At 39.2% G+C, this 23,868-nt stretch overlaps 1 protein-coding gene across 1 annotated transcript in view; it reads left to right on the top strand.

Moving 5' to 3' along the window:
- The window catches only part of LOC6503519 (midnolin homolog), a 30,596-nt gene extending 6,928 nt beyond the window's left edge, over positions 1-23,668 (top strand). Inside the window, exons 2-4 of the mRNA XM_001964186.4 lie at positions 10,241-10,328; positions 18,634-20,898; positions 20,965-23,668. Of these exons, the coding sequence (XP_001964222.1) occupies positions 10,241-10,328; positions 18,634-20,898; positions 20,965-21,720 (3,109 nt within the window). The 3' untranslated portion in view covers positions 21,721-23,668. The remainder of the gene's footprint in view (positions 1-10,240; positions 10,329-18,633; positions 20,899-20,964) is intronic.
- The last annotated feature ends 200 nt before the right edge of the window (positions 23,669-23,868 follow it).

The following is a 23,868-nucleotide window of genomic DNA, read 5'->3' as shown; positions in this document are numbered from 1 at the left end:
GACGTTGTTGTTGATTAGCTGGGAGAGCGAGTGAGAGGAGCTGAGATCTTGTTTGAAATATGGACGGACAATGTGCTTTGTTCTGTTTTTTTTTTTTTTTAGATGCCTCTTTTGTTGTTTTTGGGTCTCTATTAGTCCCACTGTCCCCCTCCACCCCCCACCCTTTGCTCCTCTGGTCATACTTTGAAGATCAGGTTACACAAGAGAGCCTCTCTTCTGAGCCACCATGCGCTCTCACTCTCTGGCTCTCTTCTTTTGCTCTCAGCCCTTTTGGAGCTCTCTCTCTTTTAGTTTTTGGGGAAATATTTTAGTTATTTCTTTTAATTTTTAGAATCCTTAGGGTCCTTGGTGATTCTTCTCTTAAGATTACACTTCCTTCTCTTGTTTATCTCATTTTTCTTTGTAGTTAGGTATCTTAGTGTGTGTTTTTTTGAAACTCGTTTAGTGAGTGGGAAAGTATGGCAGCCATGGGGCATCACCTGCCTGCCTTCTTCTTCTTTCTCTTCTTCGTCTTCTCTCAGTCTCTCCCTTCCACACACCCCCGCTGGCCAATTTCGAAGGCTGCCATTTTGGCTGCCTCCTCCTCATCCGTCTTGCCTTACCCTTAGGCCCTTAGCCTTGGCTTTGTTCGGCGCTAGATGGCGCCACACCTCACTGCTTCTACTGCTTCTGCCACTGCCACTGCAGCTTGCAACAGCAGCTAGTCGGTAGCCATCCACTGAATTATTAGAATAAACTGAAAAAGCAGCCTGAGATGGCCTAGCACTGTGAGAAAAAAAGGGGGTATCCCTGCCAGAATCTATAGTTCTATAAAGTGAAAAATACTCTCTCAGATACCTGCACTAATATAGATAGAATATCTCATCTACCTTGTATGTATTTGTTTTCCTTTTAGTGTATCTGATGGGTTGGGCAATGAGTGGGTGGATGGATGGGTGGTTGTTTTTCTGTTTTTGGGTGGTTGGAGGGGTTGCCTTCTTTTAAGTTTATTTAAGGTGCGCTCGGGCTGTGTATGTATCTGTATCTAATGGCTAGGTGAGTGTGTGTATCTGTAAGATACAAAAATAGTGGCCAAATCTGAACTAACGGCACGTTTGCATGTTTTCCTTGTGCTAGTATAGCTAGTCTCTCTGTGTATCTTGTATCTTGTATCTGGCAGATACTTGCCACTCACCCGCCGCTCACTCCTTGTGCCAAATTGCATGCAACAACGAGGCAAGATTCTGATGCTGCCGCCTATTTATGGCCCACAGACCAATGACTCTTCTCTTGACCCACCTCCTCCCAAGTATTGCTCCTCTTTTTTTTTTTGGTGGTTGGTTGGGAGGATGTGTCATTGCACCACCACCATGCCGCCATGCCACCATGCCACCAACCACCATTGTTTATGATAATAAAAAAATAATATTAAAAAAATGCAAAGTCTTAATTTTAATAGCCATTAATAGCAATTCTTCAAAGTGAAAAAAATAAAATAGGAAAAATAAGCAAAGAATATTTGTAATATTTGTTTCTTTTCTAAATAAAGAAGGTTACTAATAGTCCATGGATCATTCATTAATCATACTCGGGTCTTGACTCACAATGAAATATGGGGTTTTCTTAAAAAAAAAAACAAATAGTAAAAAATAATAGTAGTACTTAAAAAAATAGAATATTAATAGAGAAAGGAAATCCTCTATCCATTAATTGATTAAATCAGATATTTCTTTATGATTCTGTTTGGGATAATGGTTTTCATTCACATGGATTTTCCTCATCATCATCCTCATAATAATCATCATAATCATTCATACTTCTCCTACAATACCATTCTAATTTTCAGTTAAGACACTAAACAAAAATATTATATATAAATATATTATTAAAAAAAATATTTAAGAATAAATAAGTTTAAGAATATATAATACAAACAAAAACTAATAAACTCCTTATATATATTTTTTTTTTTTAATAAATAAATATATATATTAATTCCCTTGAAACTACCACCCCATTTCTCTCAGTGCATCTCTAACAATTTGCTTCAATAACTGCAGTTTCTACGTCGCCTTTACTTTCAATGCAAAAAAAAAAAAACAATATAAATAAAAAAACAACAACAACTTACGGCATCAATAACGTCATCAGAGAGAAGCCCCACATCACCACACTACCCCTCTCCTCTCCTCTTCTCTCCCGAACCCACCTTCAAAAGCCCCCAAGCTCCATCAACAGATTGCTTTGCTTCGCTGCTTTCTGCCTTTGCCTCTGCCGCTGCTGCAGCGCTGCTTTTGTGGCTCGACCGGCCGGCAATTGTTGTTTGCACTGCATTGGCTCTCTCTCCCTCCCTCTCTCTCCGCCTGGCTGCTCCTCCCCACCTCTCTAGCCCCAACGGTTGCCCCACTGCCGTCTAACTCTCTGGCTGGCTTGCTTTCTCTCTCTCTCTCGGTGTGCTTTGACTTAGCTCTCTTTGTGGCGCGTGTGTGTGTGTTTGTTTGCTTGCATATGTGTGTGCGCGCGCAGCCCCCACAGATGATGAATTAAAAAAAAAAAAATTAATAATAAAATAAAAAAAAATTAGAGCTGTGCTAGAGTGAGAGGGGGGGATACAGTGGTAATTTAAAAATATAAATTTATATTTTATTTTTAGTTTCTATATATTCTTATTTTTCAAATATATTTTTTTTTTTTGCATTTTCTCTGTTTGCCCTTTTCGCGCAAAAATGTCTTCCGGTGGCTGCTGCCTCTGCCTCTGCCGCTATCGCCGTCGCTGCCGCTGCTCTCAGCTCTAGCCTTGCAGTTGACGTCGGCAGCGGAAACCTTCTGAATCAATAGTTCGAAATTAGAAGCATTTGCTGATTTTTTTCTTATTTGTTTTTTTTTTTTTAAATTTTTATTTTCTCGTAGGTGGATTTTTTTTTTTTGCCGTTTGCCGCTTGCGGGGGCGTTTCGTTATTTTTTTTTTATTTTTGCTATTTTTAGTCGCTTGCTGTGATTTCTCATTGTTGTTTGTTGCTGCCAGACCGCCCCCGCCTCCACCCCTCCTCTCTTCCCTTTACTTTATCACCAGCAGCCATCACCCCCTCCCTCTCCACCCTTCGCTCGCTGATTTCTTTGTTTAATTTGTCTTTGTTGTGTTGGATGCTGTGTGTGTGTGTGTGTGTGTGTGTGTGTCTGTGTGGCACGCCCCCTTAACGCCCCCGGCATGCAAATGCGATGTGATGTTGACTCTATAAAGCTGCGATTCAGCTGTTGCCATCGATTTTCCACTCCTCCTCCCCCTCTCACCAGCCTATCCTCTTTCTCTCTTTTCCTTCCCCTTTTCATTCTTTTTCTCTTTCCTTTCCTGGCTCAACCCTTTCTTTCTTTTTTGATTTTTTTTTTCTTTAAAACAAAAGCTTTAACAAAATCACCATAAAGGGGCGTTTAGTCGAACGGGGAGTAGGTAGGGGGCGTGGCTGGCTGGCAAAACTGCAGCTGACAGCCCGGATGAATCTCACCTCCCACGGTGGCCGGATCTCAGATACATAGATAGCAAGATACAAAGCTACTTCAGATACATAGATACTGAGTTTATGTCAAAAACACAAGTTTGGATTAGTTTTTTATTGCAAGTTTTGCTAAGAAACTATTTTTTAAAGAAAAAAATTGTATTTTTATTAAAAAATAATAATATTTAGATCAGGAGTCGAACCTAAGGGCTTAGAAGTTTGTTGAATTTGCTCTAAATGAGTGATTTTTTAAGGGTTTTGATTAAGAGAATATTAATTTGGACCGGAGTCGAACCCCAAGACTCATTAGTTAAGAAAAATATTTCTAAATGTTTAATTATGGAGGTACTATTGATTAAAAAATACTTTTTTAAAGAAGAAACAATAAAAACTATTTTTTTTTGGCTTGGAGTCGAACCTGGAGACATAATGTTGAATTATTAAGAGATTTTGGTTTAAAAATACTTTTCTAAAGAAGAAAAACTATAGAAAAAAATAAAGAAAAATTATTTTAGACCAGGGAGAGTCAAACCCTAAGACCTAACACCCATTAGTTAAGGAAACTATGTCTAAATATTGAATTATTGAGAGGTTTTCGATAAAAAGACTAAACTAAACTAGTTCTAAATAAATGCAAAAATGAATAAATTAGATTAGATACAGTCATAAGGATGGCAACTGGCCCGCAATTGGTTAGTCTGCACCACCATATGGTCAATGCCACAAGCTAGCCTAGCTCCCTTTTAAAAGAGGCGTTCTAATCCCACCACCACCACCACCTTTCCACTTCCACACCCACTGCCACACACCTACCCACTCCTATACTCCTATAGCCATTTCCCACCCACATACCACCACAAAAGCAATGGTGGTGCAGCTTTTTCGGCCGGAAATTAATGAAAGTCATCAGCAGCAGCTAAAGGCAACGAATGGTGGTTGCAACCCCAAGTTGCTGCCATGTGGGTGGTTTCCCTTCCCTTCCCATCCCAAAAAAGTATGATGATGATGTGGGTGTAGATGTTGGAGGATAGAAGGCTGAAGGAAAAGCTTCTCTCAAGTGAAAGCTGGGCTGGAAATTTTGTGTTTTTCCCGTTTTTCACTTCAGCCTAACAGCCAAGTGGACTCTGCCACAGTGGTGGCTGCTGTGTGGTTGCTGGTGTTGATGATGGTGCACCAGGTTGTGGCAACCAGGCTGTGGCCCCCTGTGTGTGTGTGTGTGTATTTGGTAATCAAAGTAAGGATTAGTTGACTTTAAAGTAGCCTTTAGGGGTAGCAACAACAGACCGTCGCGGAAAAAGGATATTTGTTAGATATCAGGTATCTATACCATCAATGTGACGCTTTAAGGGCGACAAAAATTAAGTTTATAAAGTCATTTAGATACCTTTCAGATAAAATTAAATCAAATAGAGGATTTTCTTTAAATCCAATAATGATAGAAGCTCTTTCTAGCCAAGTGACAAGTTGTAACAACTTCCATTCCTCACAAAAAATAGTATCTACCTACGACAGAGACAGAATACTATTAATTAACACGTTCCTATCTGTATCTGCCAGCTGTATCTGTATCTCTGTTGACGTATTTCAAGCAAATATCTGTGAAATACTTCCTCATATCTTTGGCAAATAGTTCAGACCCCAAGTTGCCAACCCCAAAAATATTACTCTCTTCAACTGGCTAACTGATTCTCGTTTAAAACGCGTTTTGAGATAACAAAATAAATAAATAAATAAAAGAAAAAAATCTATAGAATCTATCCATTTATCGATCTATGAAGTTTTTTATTTCAAAACTAGATTAGAGAACAAATTAATAGATATTCTAGTTAGTTGACATTTCCGTGAGGATCGAAATTGAAATGAAATCAAGTGTCTCTGGATAAAAACAAAGAAAAGGTTATGCAATCGGTAACCGGCTGAGAGAGTTAACTGACATTTAAGGGGTTAAATAGGCGGGGGGGCAGTTGGAAATATGATAGTTTTTTGGGGGATGATATGATATCATATATGGGTATAGAGTTTCTCGGGTCAAGGGAGGTCTAATCTTAGTAATAATATTACAAAAGTCTCTCTTATTACAATTTTTAATGGCTTCTAGTATGTGAGAAGTTGTAGATTGAAGAATTTTAATGAGAAATGTTTAATTTCTTCTTCTCCAATTTAGAATTTGTTTCAGTTTTTTTACTTTTTTGCCATCTTCTTGGAATTTTTCTCATATTCCATTCTATTCCATTTCTTTAATCCTGCTGGCCTACAGGGTGTGTTGCCCTTGAGTCCTTAAAGGAGGAGGAGTCTGGTCCTGCCCTGCCCCTGCCCCCCTTCTCTTATTTCTTTTAGCCCCAAAACTTTTTGGCCAGACATTTAGTCGGCAATTTTTATTTTTTTCCCAGATACATTTTTTTGAAGGCCTGCCTTGTTGGTCCTTTTTTTTTTGACCATCTCGTCCTGGTTCTGGTCCTGCTCCTGGTCGTGGTTATCCTTTGGAAAATCTCCTGTCGCTCTTTCTCTTTTAGGCTTCTACTCTCTAGCCAGCATGTGTAAAAAGAATAAAGGAGAGAGCGAGCGAGCAGGATGACTGGATGTGGAATGTCCTTAGGCATCCTGTCTCTTTCTAACTCGCTTTTTTTGTTTGGTATTGAATCCCAGTAGCCTTCTTTATACCATTTCCTTCTCCTTTCTAGGCAGTAAAATATGATAATTTACGCACCATGATGCTTAAAATACACTACCATAGATACATAGATACACAGATACAGATACACATATATGGTATGTATGTATGGTATGTGGTGTATGTGTGTAAAAAGAACTAGAGAATCGTATGTGCAAGGTGGTGGAATTTTATGACAATTCACTTGGTTCCCCGGTTTGAAATTACATAGCTCCGAAAAGGCTATGCCGAATACCCCCACGGACGAAAAGAAGCCAGAGGCTCAGAACTCAGAATAAAAGAGAGATCGAGAGAGAGAGAGCAGGGAGAGAGAGAGCAGGGAGTAAGAGAGTGGGAGAGAAGCCAAGCCAAAGGGCCAAGAGAGCGTGCCGGAAGCATCTAACCTCTGATCCCGCGGTGGCTTTGAAATTTAAAGCATAAAAAGGGGTAAAAAAACAATAACTTTTATTAAAAAAAAAGGGGGGATAACTTATAAATGATATTTATAACTGATATTTAGAGAGAAAAACTAACATAACCTCAAATAATAGCCAACAGTATCTGTTATCTGTTATCTAGTATCTTGTATCTCATAGATACACTCTTTAAGACATACCCAGATACATGCTTGAAAAGTGCCCGACTTTAGGCCTTTCTTCTATTTCCCTTTTTTTTTTTTGCCTCTTTTTGGTTTGGTTTTCCACTTCCATTCCACCTTAGTTGTTAAATTCTGCTTTCTGGCTTCTTCTTCTTCTTCAGCCGCCTCACCTTTGCCCACCTCCCCCTCACACCCTCCCTTTATCCGTCTGTCTGTCTGGCCTGCCGTGCCCCCCTTTCCGCCCACCCACCAGCCAGCGGCGGCCTTCGCTATTGTTGTTGCTGTTGCTTTGTCGTCGCGTCACATTGCGTCGTCTATTGCGTAAAGGCAGCGCCGCTGGCAGAGGCAGAGGCAGAGACAGAGGCAGCGGAAACCCCCGTAGACATAAAAGCTTAAGCAAAAAAAAAAAAAAAACACACCTCAACCGTCATAGACACAACAAAAAAAGAATATGAAAAAAAAAACACTTTAATATTTAATATTAAATTAATAAAAAATAAAAATAATAAAGCAATTTAATGAGAAACTTCCCCCTCTCCCTTGTTATATTTATGCTCTCTCTGGGAGAGTACTCCCTCTCTCCAATCTCTCTCTCTCTCTCTGGCTCTCTTTCCGCTGTGGTGAGTTTCGCTCATTTTGGCACCTGCAACCTGCAATTGATAACTGCAACGTGTTGATGCTTGTCTGGCCAAGAGTGCAAGCGAGACGGAGAGTTAGCGAGCGAATGAGAGAGCGCAAGAAACAAAGAAAACGCACTTATGTTATGCTGCCCATTGCGTAACATAAGATGTAAGACGTAGAATAGCGTGTATATGGAAATCATGAAACTACTTTGAAATTTCTCTCAGTAGAAGAAGAGTATATTGTGATTTTCTTTTTCCTCAAGATTTCTTTGCTTTTTCTCCCCAAAATCACATGTAATTTGCATTTTTTTAAGTATTTCTCATATTTTGTCTCATATTTTGCTTAAAAATGCAAGTATGCTTTGCTTTTTCCTGTCACTTTTGTATTTTTATCAAATCCTCGAAATTTCTCGATATTATTTAGTTTTATTTTAATTTCCAAACAAGCAACACAATTTTTAGAAAAGTTTTTATACAGTTTTTCTCTTTTTCTTTTTTTACTCAAAAGTTATATATTTTTTTTATAAAAAAAAAATTTTATTGGTAAGTAAAGTGTTAAAAATATAAATGTTTTATGCAATTTGTAAGTTTAAAGTTTGAATTTGTCGCTTTGGGACTTCCCCTCCTCCTTCAATACGAGTTGGCCGCCGCCGGTGCGTGTTTTGTGTCATCTGTGTGTGTGTTTGTGTGTGTGTGTGTAACCGAATGTTGCGTGCAACCGGAGCGTTGCTGTTGCTGTTGCCACGCCCCTTTCGTTGACCCAAATTCGAATACGCTTTCCGTGCCAGCCCAGAGCCCAGAGCCCAGAGCCAGCTAACCAAAATCTTATCAATTCATCATCATGCATGCAGTCATTAAACGCGCTCGTTTGCCTCGTTTGCTTTTTTGCTTTTTTTGGTTTTTTTTTGGTCTGCATTTTAGTTTATTGGTTCGTTTCCAAGCAGTATCAGTGTTGCCATTGTTGCTGTGTTTTCATGTTTATGTTGCCAGGGTTACCGCATCGCATTGTCTGTCTGTCAATTCGCCGCAAAGGCAAGACTATCTTCGCCGCAACATAGTAGATTTATCAAAAAAGATAGATATAGTAGAGATATATAGGGTTCAACCTATTATTTCTCTTAATTTTAAAGGCCTGTCTACCTGTCTACTCCCTCTATCACAATTATCCGATTTATGTTTTGAATCTCTGTTATGGCTCTGTGACTTTTCGTTGCTAGCCAAAACAAATGTAACTAGTATATAGATTACATAGCTATATATAACACACACTTGTAATTATGTATATATATACTCTATATAAGGGCTTGCGTCAGCTGCTGTGGCAACTGTACTTTTGTGAAGTGAAGGGGAAGCCCCAAAATCGGAGCCAAAATAGAGACTAAGATACAAGATACAAGATACAACTATTATTAAACAATTTATTAACTATATGAACTATATACATATATACGTTTTATAATGATTTTCTCATACCTATCCTATATCTATATCTTTATCTAAATTGTTAACAATTTAGTATGCAAATAATGGAAAACCGATTCTTTGGCGGTTAATTTTCATTCGAGTCTGGGAGTCTCTGGCTTCCCATATTTTTCTCTCTTTATTATCCCAAGTAAATGGAATTAAACAAATAAGCGGCAGCTGTTACTGTTTTTTTTTTTTTTATTCTTATTGTTCTTGTTGGTGTTGTGTCTCACTTAACACACCTGCGAATTACAATTCCCCAAAAATAAAAAAAACAAAAGTGAAAAGTAAAGTGTCAACAGCGTTTAACTTTTGACTTTTGTTACATTCCGAAACAAGAAACAATTACAGGAGAAAATAAAAATAAAATAAATACAAAACAGAACAAAAAATAAATGGAGTGCTTGAACTTTTAATTTTTGTCTCTGAGCTTGTAAGTTCTCATTTTAAAAGAGTTTCTGGTTCTGTTTCTTAAGTTTTAGGAGAGAATTTAAGCTATTTGTTGCTTTAAAATTAAGTTTTAGTCTTAAAATAGAGACTAGATACTCTGTTTGAAGTCTTATTATTATTTTTTGAATAAAATTTCTTTAAATTCTCATTGAATATCAAGCCCCATCACTTTCTTAACCCAGTTAACTTACAAAATAACCTTTTTAATAATCTGATTTAAATCTCTCCTTATAAGTACCTGCTTTTTTTTTTGTTGTATCTTTTCAATGACTAACGATATTAGTATTTTTTATACAGACCAGTTTATAATACTAAATAAAAAACGTGGCCTGGCATATATCAAGGGATATATATGTATGTAGTCTTATGGATATTTTGTTAAAGTGGCAAAAAACGCATCGATTTTTATGTGCTTTTGCCGCATTTTTTTTTTTTTTGTAAATATTTTATGATTGTTATTGTTGTTGGGTTCGGTTGACTTTTATATAAAAAAATGTCTCAAATGTCGCAGAAAAAATTTCATTACGCATGCAAGAGTGCTGACAGCAGCAAATCAACGCCTCAGAAAAAAATTCCCAGCAATATTCCAATATCGATACTATATAATTTGCTTTCTGGCCAAAAAAAAATTGCTCGTTTGAGAGACTAAACAAAAGCAAAGAAATCAAATGCCAAATTAATTATATTATCCATTAAAATGCCGATATAATCCCCTTGGCTCTTATTTTTCTCAGTGTTTGTTTTGTGACTGTACTGTTAAGTGGCCAAAAATACAACGAATGGCGCACGCCGCCTTTTTCTTGATTATTAAATTGACTCTTAATTCTTTCTTTTATTATTATTATTCTTTGTATTTTTGTGGATACTTTGTCTTTTCAGCTATTTCGCTAAAACTTGATGGCATTCGTCAGCTGGTTTTATTTTTATTTCAAGAATCTTTCAACTTGAAACTAATGATTCTCTTTTTCGAATCTATTTTCAGGGAACTACAGGATGGCACACTTAAAGATCACAATCTAATGGATGGCTCTAAGATATTTTTGATACCAAATGTGGAAACTGGTCTACTGGTAAGTTAAGACTTAATATTTTGACTCTATATAAGAGATAGATGGGTTATAGTCTAAGTTATTCCATTATATCCATTATAGTTCCAGTTATATAGTTATTTCAACTTTATTTAAAATTCTCAACTGGTTCTAGTAGTTCTAGATACTTTGTAGCGTATCTCTTTAAAGCCAAATCTTAAATCTGAAAGTGTGTTTAATGAATTTCTGAACGATTAGATATCACTCTGTTGTGAGACTGTGACTAATTCGACTAAATTCCGTTTCACATTCGAATCTGGCATTCTGGCCGATTATTGTTCATCCGTTTTTGTTGTTGTCATTTGTCGTTGCCAAAGTTGTTTGACATTAATTAATTTTAATTTATTTACATATTTATTTTTATTACACACATACATTTGTTACCAGCCTCAACTGGTTTTTAGCCTACTTTGATTTTCGACGGGGGTGTACATATAACCTTAAAATGCAGGCTTTCGTTGGAATCTCTCTCACAGTCGATTTGTGGAGTAATTTAATTTATTCCAAAAAGTGAACAAAAATTAAACCTTTTTGGAGTTGACGATCGCTTGATGGGCCAAAAAAAAAACGGTTTAAGCCTTAAATTCTCTCTTAGCCTTTTTTCGCTCCTTGACTTGGCCTTTTGAAGGTTTCTTTCGCCTTTTTTTTTATCGAATGTGCGTGATTTTTTAATGAGAAAGTTTTTCGGGCTGATTTTGAATTGAAACAACAGCGCCATCTAAAGGTCAAGTTTGCATTTGTATGCGCAGTTGCGCCTGTTGGCCCTGATTGTGGATTTTTGGCCAGTTGTGGTGGGTTAAAAGTGAGCTGTGTGGTGAGTATGGTGGGTTAAGGAGTGTGCCTGGTAACTATATTTTAAAATATACATTATTTTCACCATTTTTAGGTTTAAATATTTCCAAAATAATCATTCTTATTTCCTTCTTTGCTTCTGTGTCGTTATCTTTTTGCGCTTCTTTGCACTTTTCCTCTTGCTCCACTTCTTGTTGATGTTTGTATGTGTGTGTGTGTGTGTTGTGTGGTTGCCACACACAACCGTTTGATTTACCGTTTACCGTTTGAATTATGAGCCAGGGCAAGCGGGTAACCTGGCAACCTGGCAACAAATCCACTTCCAGTCTTCCAACAACTCTACTGGAAGTGGCTATTACCAATCTCTTTCAATGCGCGTGACTCTGCAATGTTGCAACATGATGCAGCACCAGAAACAGCAACAGCAACAAGTGTGCTTGTCTCTGATTGCCATTTGCAACATTATTATCAATGGATGTTTGCCATTCAGTGAGTGGCACGCACTCTGGATCGACAATAAAGCCAGTAATTGGGTAACCTGGATACTAAATTATTCCATTTTTGTCAGGAAATGATGGATTAGGGAGTCTTATTGGACATTTAAGATACAAAATGTATCTTTATAGGCCTCATCCTTATAGTATTATTAATATTTTTCCTTTGAACTTCCATTATATCTCAGATATAACCTCTTTTTCGTATTAAATTGATTCAAATATGAGTTGTACGAGTTCCTATATATTTTATTTACATTTTCTTTTGAAAGAGGAAGCTTAAAAATTGATTTATTTCATGGCTTTTCATTGGAAATGTATTTCTAATATGAGAATTTTTATTCCGGATGATATCCTCTTCTATACAACACACACCTTTGTTACTCTTTTTGGCAGACATTTGCTGGCCATATTTATTGCAATTCATATTGCATTCAAAACATACACACTCGTATGTGTGTGTGTGTGTTTATAACACATACATGTACATATGTATGTATAAAATTTCATGCAATTTTCGTGATCTGAACAAAGAAATATTTTGGCATGCACGAAAAATCCATAAAAATCCCAAAAAAAGACGACCAGACAAGCTCCAAATTTTGCATATACATTGCATACATTTCTGTATTCGTTTTAAAATAAAAAAAATACATTAAAAAATTGCTTATAGAAGAGCATTTATTAGTTTTTTATTGAGGCTTTAAAGTCATTAATCAATTTAATGCCAAATATAAACAAATTATCAACTAGAATAAATAATAATTCTCAAAAGAATTCAGTCTCTTGATAAAAAAAAAGACGCGAAAAAAAAGTCAATAAGAAATGCTGATTAAAATTTATTTACAAAACGAAATTGCAACGAAAAAATAAATTGTTTAAATAGCCAATTAACAATTTGCGTCTTCTTTTTTTAAAGCTTGTTTTTTGTTTTTTTTTTAATTTTATTTGAACTTTGTCGCGAAATAAATTGGTTAAGGATTTAAGGGAAAAAAAAGGCAAGAAACCAGAAAGGTACGAAAGAAATCTGTATAATCTTTTCTTAAATAAGAATGTATGCTTTATGTATCTTCCAAAAAGGTAAAGGTGCGTCTCTCTCTCTGAGTCATAATACTTTAATTTTATTTATTTTTTGTATTTATTTTTTATATTGTCTTCCTTTTTTTTTGCCACCTCATGCCCATGCCATTGCCTCCTAATTAGCAACAGCCAGAGTAGCCAAAAAGGTAGCAGAAAAATGAGCTGAAAACATTGCAATTCAGTGGCGACTGCTTGTCAACCTGGACAGGTGTGTGTTGTATCCTCCTTCTTCATCTCCTCCTCGAAGCTCTCCGAATGAATGTATGTTAACAAGTGACAGGTTGATTTGATGGAGACATCTCTGGATTTATTGACACTGTTGACTGCTTCGAGTGAGTAAAGGTGACTTTGATCTTTCGATCTTTTGGATCACAACCTCTTAACCTCCTCCTGCCTCTCTCTCTGTTTCAATTGTCTAAGAAAAAGTAAAAGTATTCGCCACACATTGCCTAAAAATATATATAATATATTCATTTGTCTGTCACGACATTTGCATATTGCTCCAATTTTATCTTGACACTCTGCTCTGTTCCATATTTTATCGCAGACAGGCCAAAAAGAGCTGCTATTATTAACAGTAATATTTTGTAAAGTTTATTATCGCAATGTTTTTTTTTTTGAGAAGCATTCTCTGATGTATATACTTAAAAATAAGCATATATATATCGAGATTTATTTCGATTTTTATTTCAATCTTTCAATTACTTTTCTTCATTTTAACTTTTGAAACAAAAGGCATTAAAGAACTCCCAATACAAGAAGTGAAATGCATTATTCCCTGGCTTCTGTCAGTCCTGAAGAGAAGACCAAAATTTCCTTTCCAATTTTCTGTTTTCTTCTTCATTTCGCCTTCCCAGTGGGGCACCTTTTTGTGGTTTTGTCACTATTTTCGATTTCATTGCGACTTTTTTGGCGAAGAAATCAACAATAACCACATGCCAGATGCAGAAATTGCACAGTAAGAAATATATATATTTCTAAAAGTAACATTGGAGAGAGTCTTTCTCATTGTTTCCTCTCAGTGTATATCTCACTGTCGGCAATGACAATCAAGTGGGTGGGCGTTGTCAGCCACCACCGCACCACCAGCACCACCACTACCACCGATTCATGCTGCCCCATGACCGACTGTCACAGAGGAGAATGAAAACTGTGAAAGAACTGGGAGGCAGCGGCGACACTGACGGAGACGTCCTCCAACCTACCACCTACCCACCCACTTGCCAAGCCAAAAAAACAAAAAAAATATACTCTTTTCGATTCGAATTCGTTTTCATTATTTATGTGGTTTAAATGATGCGCTGGCGTTTGCCTGTCAAATTAATTACTTTTCCTTTTTGTATTTTTGGCATTTCTGCAACAACAGACAGGATTGAAGGGGTTGAGTGAGTGTGTGGGTGTATCCGAGTCCGAGTGTGGTGCTGTGTGGTGGTGCATAGATTTATGGAAATGATTTTAATTGCAAGTCCAGAAAGACAAAAGCCAAAAGCGGCAGACAAAGGGCCATGCCAGTTGATAACAGCGAAAAGATCATCGAGTGGAGGATGATGACAGTGGACAGTGATGCTTGATGGTAAAAATAATAATAATGATGATGACGCTGGATGATAGTCCATAGTACCAGTGTACCAGTACCAGTGCCAGTCTCAGTCTCAGTCTCAGTCCTCTTCGCAGACAAAGCAACAAAGATGCTCATAAAAAGCCAAAATATCGGAGATATAGTATCCAAATGATGACAACAATGTTGGCTTTTGGGTGTGACCAGTCCAATTTATGTGTCCTTTGTATGTTTTTTTTTTTTGTTTTTTGTTGCCAAAAAGGAGAGAAGAGGTAGGAAGAAGTGCAAGAAAAAGGAAAAAATGCACAAGATGCGAACGAAGAAGCCAAGGGGACAGGTTATTAACCAGTTCTATTTGTCTTTGTCTGGCGAACTTTGCCTTCTTCTCGTGCCACTCCCCTTCTACCTCTCTCTCTCTCTCTTTCTTCTCATCTGAAGCCATCTCTATCTGGTGCTTTCTTCAATGGAAATCAGGCAACTTATCTGAAACTTCTCTTCTGGGCTCTGCCTGGAATGTGAAATGCTACTATCTTGGGTCTTCACTGGGATGCCCCATTGTATCTCTTCATTATGTGTGTGGGGCATATCTATCAGATAATTTAGGGGATGTCGTCATCGCCGGAAATATTCTTATTTATTTATCAAAGAAATTTCTTGTTTTTTTGTGATAAAAAATACTATACAGTTGCTATGAAGTCATAGTTACTGATAGTTTATATATTGATTTACGTAGTTTTTGTTTTTTTTTTGTTATATTTTGGCGATGAGAGTGCCCTTTATCTGCTTTGTTCTTGCAACACGAGCCATCACACTACTTGCATCATCATCATTGTCATCATCTTCATTATCATAATCTTCAGTGTCAACAAGTTCTTTCTGTTTCATAAACTCTTAACGGAGTGGCGTCGAGTTGGAAGCAAAAAACAACGGAAATACAAGAGCTTGGAGATTTCCGCAAATCCGGTTTATATCTTCATCTGCTTCTTTATTCATCCGGATAACAGAACTGTTAAGCGAGCACTGTTAACTCACTGTAGCGGATGTGGCAGACACGTTTCTCGTCCGCCCTCTCTTGTCTCGCTTCTTTATCGATCGATGACTGTACTTGTTACTTGTTTTGATTCTTAAACTGATCTCGTCTTGAATTTCATTGATAAAATTCCAATTCCATCACAGACTGCCACTCTGTGTGTGATTTACCCTTCTGTAGTTTGTAGTTGATTATTTATCCAGCATTCATCGCATTATTATTTATATTTCTTCGAAATCAACTCTGACTCGGGCTATGGTACTTGGAGATTGCTTTTGTTTGCCATTTTACTCTAGTAGCTAGCTGACTAGTTAACTAGCTGGCTGTCTATTATTAGTTTCGATTTAATTACCGTTGAAGCATGAGTAATTATTGATTGTTTTTATTAGATTTCTTTCTAATCGAAAGCTAAAGAAGCCAGCCTTTTGTTTTATGCCCCGGCGCTTCACTCGCCGATAACTTTCAATTACAATGCACAATTCAAACGTGAAACTATTCGAATTCTTTTGTTTTGTAGGTTCCATTCGTAGTGGAAAAAATTCCCATAATTAAATAGATAAGAAAAGCCAAAAGCCAAAAGCCCAGCCCAGCGACGACATAACAAAGAAATATATGTAGATATGAGATTCTTTTTATAAAAGAAACATGTAGGTTTCTTGGAACATTCGTGTATATGACTGTTATGTGACTTTTTTTTAAGCGACAAGTGCCCCTTTTTTTTTTTTTGTGTAGTGTAGTGTGGTCTGAAGCGGACCGGTATGGTACCGGGATGTGTCCAGATAATGGACGCAAACAAGGCGTCATTGCTGGCGCCGGTCTTTGTCTTTATTCCGCTGCCCTGGCACTATAAAGTACAACCAACTAATATACAAGTGGGTGGATTGGATGGCCAGGTTCTGGTTCTTCTTATCAAAAAGCAAGCAGTTTGTAGCTTTGGCGCTATGGCGCTTTGGCCAATTTCATTTGTTACACATTGTCAAGTGTTTTTCTCTAGAAGAGGAGGGCCCAGGCATATAGGTCTAGGGTACAGATCCAGAGGCAAGTGGTAGGTGGTAGGTGGTAGAGGCTCACTCTCACATCCACAACTTCCATTGAAAACGCTACGCAATAAAAATAATTTCATGGTCAGCAAACAAACACATACAAACACGCACGCAAAGATAGCCAGCCAGTCAGTGCAAAACTAACGCCAAAAAAAAAAATCAAACAAAAAAATATAAAAAAGCAAATGCTTTGTCCCAAAAATGTACAAATATTTTTTCTTTGTGTTACGTGTACTTTGCTATTTTTTTTTTCGTTTAAATAATGAGAAGTCGGTTTAGTAAATTATATATTTTATGGATTAGGGATTATTTAAATTTTATTAAAAAGAGTACCGGATATCATCTACCTTTTTAGTTTCCGCTCTAATTATTATTTCAATTAATTATTTAACTATCTATCTGTACTATATATATATATATATATATCAGAGCTATCTCCCTGACTTCCCTTATGAAGTAACTCTCTAATTTCGTATGCAAGTGCAACAAGTAGCTTTCATTTTCCCTTCAAGCCAGGGCTTTAAATCTAGGGCTTCGATTATGATGTATTAGTTACTTTTGTGTCGTGAAGAAACCGGTTAACCAAAAAAAAAATCCACGTTTTCCCTGCCAAGTTGCAAAGTAAAATACAAAATACAAAAAAAAAAGAAAAAACGTCAAGTCAATTTGCACAAAGTTAATAAATTACAGCATTGACTGTCTTTGTTGCGATTGTTGTGGTTGTTGTTTTTTTTTTTTGGGGACCGAGTCTTGAGGTTTAAAATTTGAAAATTTCGATTTCGCCGGGGGCTTTGGCTTGACGGTGACGTAAGTTGACCTTGGTACACTTAACAGGCAGAGTCACAGGCAGTGGCAGTGGCAGAGGCAGGCAGGCAGGGAGGCAACACACCAAAAAGTAACATCTCATAGCCATGGTTACTTCGTCACCAAATAGGCTCGACTTCGACTTTGGCCGGTTGCTAGGCCGGCTGTTTTTTTTTATTTATTTATTTATTTATTTAGGAGGCAGTGGCAGGGAGGGAGCAACAGCAGCCACAAGGTTGCATAAGGTTCCATGCTGCGCGTCAAATGGCAAAGAGAAAGTAGGCAGTCCCATCATCATCATCACTACGATAATCATCCTCATAATATCTTCATTTTAGTTTAGCAGAGAGCTCTGTGTTTTTTGTCTTCATTTGAATATTATTGGGTCACTGTGTCAGAGCGCAGATCGCAGATCGCAGACCCTCCCGGGTGTCGCGCCCCTGCTTTCCAGCCAGTCTTTGCATTTTATTTCACTTGGCACAGTAGCGGTTGGAGTTATAGTTACAAGGGGGGGTCTATATCACACTCTATATACTATATCTTAAGGCTATTCTTAGGACTATCTTAAGACTATTCTTAGGACTATCTTAAGATTATTCTTAGGACTATCTTAAGACTATCTTCATTTGCAATTCATTCACTTTCTGTATACTATTTCTTATAACTATCTTAACTTATCACTTACCTTTAAGTAGTATTACATAGTAGTACTATTTACTTACCCGCTGCTGTCTTGTTCCATATGCAATGGAAATGATTAATTAACCCAGACCCAGACCTCTAAAAACAAAAATCAAGCTTCGAACAGTTTACTTTCCTTTGTTAAGCTCTCGCTTTTTTTTTGTTTTATATTTTACTTAAAAACTTACCTTTAAAGTCGTTTTAAAATTTTATTTTCTTACTCTGTGGCATTAACACTTAGTTGGAAACCCTTTTGTGACGCAATTGAGGCGTTGAGTTGGCTTTATTTGCAAATATTTGATCGCAAAACACAAAGAAGGGGGTTTTGTATGGGAGGGATTGTAGGATTGTAGGAATTGGGGGGCTTGGGTGGTGGGGAAGTGTATTGAATTGAATCACGTCCAACAATAGAGCCCCCGGAGGCACCTCGCAAATAATGATATTTGGTCTAGGTCTAGGGGAGATATTTCATATATTTTATTAATATTATGAGATTCATTTGATTGGAATGTGTGGGGTGTGGGGGTTAGTACCACTACCATTTTCAATAAACTGTGAAAAAAATATAAAGTCTAGTATTCTTACTCCCTACTGTTAAATAACAGTCTACTGCTTACAGTCGACTGCTTGCAGAATATACTGCTTCTTATACTGCTTTTGTAACTTTTCAAGCAGTTTCTTAAAGCAGTTCGGACCACAGCCTGTCTAGATCATCCTAAGCAGTTCATATTTTAATTATTTGTTAATTTTTCAATTAAATCCCGAAAGAGAACTAATTTTTATTGAATTTCTGTTTGCTTTTCAGGCTCAGCGTCCAGAAAACACAGTTATGCAGGCACTGGAATCCCTCAACGACTCACAGGTGAACGACTTCCTCAGCGGCAAGACGCCTCTGAACCTGAGCATGCGCCTGGGCGACCACATGATGCTCATCCAGTTGCAACTCAGTACGGTTAACCCGGCCTCAACCGGCAGCAGTAGCGGTGGGGCAGTTACCTCATCGACCTCCACCACGCCGGCCGTGGGAAGTGGTTGCTCCACGGCAGCAGTGACGGCAAGTGGCAGTTCCACAGCCACATCCGCCAGCGGTGTTCCCGTTCTGGCCGTGGGAGGAGGTAGCTCTGGCTCATCATCGTCCTCTTCGTCGTCGAACTCCTCATCCTCATCCTCCTCCTCGTCGTCGTCGTCGAGAAACCGCTCGTCCGGACAACGAGCAAGTGGCAGGATCGGCCACGGACATGTCCATAGTCATCAGCATCCCAGCCTGCAGCACGGCTCGTGGCATGGCGGCCATCATCATCATCATGGACATAGTCACGGCCATGGGCACCACAGTCACAGTCACGGGCATGGTCACTCCTCCAGTCACGGCCATGGCCAGCATCACCATCATCATCACTATCACCACCACCATCATCATCACAACGCCTCGGCCGTGGCGGCCGGCAGTGGTGGCGGGATGTCCTCGCTGCGGAAGCTGTACGGAGAAAGTGCTTCCGGTTCGGGAAGTTCCGGATCGAATACCACCGCAGGATCGGCTGTACAGAATCCGGATCTGACCAAGCTACTGATCAAGGGATGTCAGAGTATTGTCGAGAATCTGGCCAAGGACAAGGCCTCCTCCTCCTCATCATCATCCGGACAGACTATGTCGTCCAAGAGTGGAAAGAATTTGATGGAACAGTCACCGATTAAGTCGCTGTCGAATCTGGTATCCAGTCCCATTAAGATGACGGCCATCAAGACCATTCCTCAGCCGGTGGCCAGTGCTACTTCCAACTCCAACTCCAGTTCCAGTTCCAATCCAATCAATTCCACATCGAATTCCAGCTCCTCTGCGGCCGCCGGATGCAGTTGCTCCGGCAACAGCTCTTCATGTGCCACCGGCGGTTGCCAACAAGATCCAATTGCCGCCAAACTGACATCCTGTCTGTGCACCCGCCTACCGCCCACACCGCTTCCACCACCGCAGGTCGCTCCTGCCGCCGTGGCAGCAGCAGCAGCAGCACCTCCATTAACCCGATCTGGATCGGGTCAGCAAGCCACTGCAGTGGCAAGTAGCAGCAGCAGCAAGTGCCCCGATGCCAGTTGCACAAATGCCGGCTTCGCTGCCCGCTCCATAGCCCCCGGAGCTGCGGGCGTCATCTTCTCCGGCAACTCGATGCTCCACAAGACGGGCAACAATCGGATCACTCGGCTGAAGCATCGCCACTACCACGGACATGGTCACGGTCATGGGCACGGTGGACATGGAGGACATGGCCATGGACATGGTCACGGACATGGACACTTCTATCAGGCAACCAGCGCCTCTTCCTGCTCCTCCTCGTCCTCATCGGCCACCTCCTCGACCTCATCGCGTCGCAAGCTGGAGCAGGCTGTGGTGGGAGCTGGATCAGCTGGAGTGGCAGGATCTGCAGGTGCTGCCACAACAGGCTCTGCCACAGCAACAGCAACAGCAGCAGCTGCAGTGGTGGCGCCACCGGCCATCCCCGAACCGGACGATTCCACTCTGGGTGTCTCCGATACTCGCACTCTGGCCGAGGCCTCTCGGAATCTTACCCAGACTTTGCGCAAACTCTCCAAGGAGGTGTTCACCAACAAGATCGATCTGTCCGGCGGCGGTGGCAGCTCCTCCTCCTCCTCTAGTGGCAGCTCCTCTGGCAGCGGCTCCTCCGGAAGTGGCGGCAACTCGGGCAGCTCCGGCAGCGGCTCTGGATCTGGTCACAACGGCGATGAGACGCCGCGAAAGGGCGGCTCGGGAGCCGTCATCGAGTCGATGAAGAATCACGGCAAGGGCATCTATTCGGGCACCTTCTCCGGCACCCTGAACCCGGCGCTGCAGGATCGGTATGGAAGGCCCAAGCGGGACATCTCCACGGTGATACACATCCTGAACGATCTGCTGAGTGCCACGCCCCAGTATGGAAGGGGTGCCCGGATTAGCTTCGAGGCTCCCAGTAGCACCGGATCCGGCTCCTCCTCTGGCAGCTCTGGCTCGGGCTCCGGCTCCAGTTCCGGTTCAGGATCAAGCGGCAGTGGCATGCATCATGGTTCGCGCAGCAAAATGGTAAGTAGCTTAAAGGATACTCCTTCTGATCTTCTATTTCCTTACTGATCCTTGTTATCCTTGCAGTACTCCAAGCACCACAACTGCGCCAAGTGCAACAGTCGCGCCCAACAGCAGTCGGCGGCAGCGGCGGCGGCGTCTGGCAACGGAGTTAGTTGCTCCTACCGCGACTGCCAAGGCTATGCATCCTCCTCATCATCTTCCACGTCCTCCAAGGCATCATCATCATCATCATCCTCCACCACCACCACCTCCTCCTCGTCGAAGCCGCACAGCTGTTGTGTGGCAGCCACCGAGGCAGCTACGAATGGCGGCGGTTGCAGCTGCCGGTTCCGGGACGGGGAACGGGAGTACACCTGCCAGAAGTGCACCGTGGAGCTGGCCAACATGAAGACCCGCTCCAAAATGGACCAGCTGCGTCTGGTCATGCAACAGCACAAGCAGAAGCGAGAGGCCCGGAAGCTAAAGAGTGGTCCGTATGCCACGCCCACAGCCACTGCCCAGGCGGCAGCTCAGATCACGGGTGGCACAAGCACTCCGGGTGCTTCGGGACCTGCCACATCGATGCAATATAGTGCTGTTAGTGCCCTGGTGGCGAATAATGAGAAGGGAACTACTCCCAAGGGCAGTACTACAAGTGGCAGTAACACAGCAACAGCAACAACAACATCATCTCCCACAACAACAACAACAACAACAGCGGCGGCGGCAGCTGCCACAGCGGCAGGGGCAGCGACAGGTGCAGGGGCAGGGGCAGGTGGTGGTGGGGGGAGTGAAGTCTCGCCGAATCACATTGTGGAGGAAGTGGATACGGCGGCCTAAAGTCTAACCCTAAAAATGATCCTATTTTTTAGCATTTACTAGTATAGTATATAGCAAGAAGAAGAAGAACACAACAACAAACATCAACACAACAAAGAAGAAGAAAACTAAAAACAAAACACTGGAAAAAAAAAAAACAATTGGATTCGCGAGTGCATCAAATAAGACTTAAAAAAAAAATATTAAGACGCACAGACGCATGGCAAAAAAAGAAGAAGAGTAGGGGCATTACATAATTACAAAAAAAAAAAAAAAACAAAACAAAAACAAAGGACGCTGTTAAATTAATTTTAAGAGAAAACAATAACAAGAACAAGAAGAACAAGCAGAACAACGGGATAACAACAGAGAGGAAGAGAGAGAGTAAAGAGAGCTCCTTCAACTATTAATTATTAACATTCAAGAGAGAGAGAGAGAGGAATTTGTTTTTTGAAGACGATTTTGTGAACATGTTGAGACACGAATCGGATCGGATAAAGAGCTGCACTTTCGAAGAAATACACTGGAAAAAAAAATCATTTCATGCTTTGTAAATTGAATTTAGTGAAATTTTCTTTCAACACACCCCCCCCCCCAACCCAATGTCAACAATTAAGAGAAAAAAAAATTAAAATTTAATGGAATATAAAATTTAGAATTATAAAGAAAAAATATGCTTAAAAAAAAATTTAGTAGAGCTAAAAAAAAAATGAAAAATTATACGCACAGAAGCACACACACACACCTTGGCTTTGGCAGCTTTATGTTACATTTTACACTGAAAGAAAAAAAAAGATGGAAAAAAAACACAGAATGTGGCGCTTTAAACCTAATTTGCCTTAATAGAAAATCGTTTATTATATTTAATTTTTATTCAATTATATTACCCCCCCCCCCCCCCCCCCCCCCTCCCAGCGAGAATGTGTTTTAATTTCGAATTAAATTTTATTCACACACACACTATTAAATTAGTTAGTAAGTTACTATGTTCTCTATTCATTTAAAAAAAAAAAAACAAAAAAATTATCCAACTTTTATGATTATTGTTAGTTAAGTTTTCCCTTAAAAAATCATAAACAGAAATTAAAAAAAAATAAGAAACAAAAAAGTGTCTAAGCTAACCTACTTTGTAGATTTAAATTAAATGTGTTTTTTTTTTATTATTATAATTATAATTATTATTCCTACACCTACACACACACACACACACACACAAACAATTGTCCTAAAAAAATTCTATTTTTAAAAATAATGCAATTAGTTTTTAGGCGAGTTTTGAACTTTTGAGTTGATTTCATTACAAACACTACTTGATTTTAATAAATGTTTAGTAAATGGTTTAGTTAACATGTAAAAAATGGTATTTTTATTTATTTTTAATATTATTTTATTTGATTTTTTAATATTTTTTATTTCAATTTATTTTTGAGCTTCGAAACCCCCTTTTTTCATGAAACTGAACACGTTTGATCCTGTTTCTTGTGTTCCTTATGTGCAATACACTGCGAGAAAAAAATACACACATCATCCATTAAACTTTTTATTTATTTTAGAAAAAGATGTGCCAATTGCAGATACAAATAATATATATGGGATATATATAGAAGATATATATAATATATATTATATATATGTGGAACTTTAGTAAGAATTGTAAAATACATAACCTCCTCACCCTCACACACACACACACACTCACACACACTCGAGAGAGAGAGAAAAAGGAGGAGGAAGAGTATCGACCAAAAGGAAACTTTGAAACACTGAAAAAAAAATAATAATAATCTAACCTAAAAAATATAAAGGATATGTGCAAGCTAAGAACAGTTATGTGCAATTTTTACAAAAAAAAAAAAAAAGGATAAGAGGCCCTCTTTTTTTTTAGTTTCTTAGTTGTATACCCCCCCCTCTACTTAGCTATCCATCTATATAACTTTCCATGTCTATTTCTTCATAAATTAAAATTAAATTAACAAATAAAAATTAAGAAAAAAAGAAAACTTATAAAGTAGAATTAGGTGGCATATAAGATTGATGTACGATAAGAGATAAAAGAATAGCGAGTAAAGAGTAGCGATCGACGAGTAACGATTAAAGAGAGTGGAATTGTGGGACTTGTGGGATGGAAGAGAGGACAAGAATGGAACGAATGAGAGAAAAGAGAGAGAG

The sequence above is a fragment of the Drosophila ananassae genome, chromosome XL, assembly GCF_017639315.1.
Source record: "Drosophila ananassae strain 14024-0371.13 chromosome XL, ASM1763931v2, whole genome shotgun sequence".
Lineage (NCBI taxonomy): Eukaryota > Metazoa > Arthropoda > Insecta > Diptera > Drosophilidae > Drosophila > Drosophila ananassae.
This window is presented reverse-complemented; position numbering and strand designations above follow the sequence as displayed.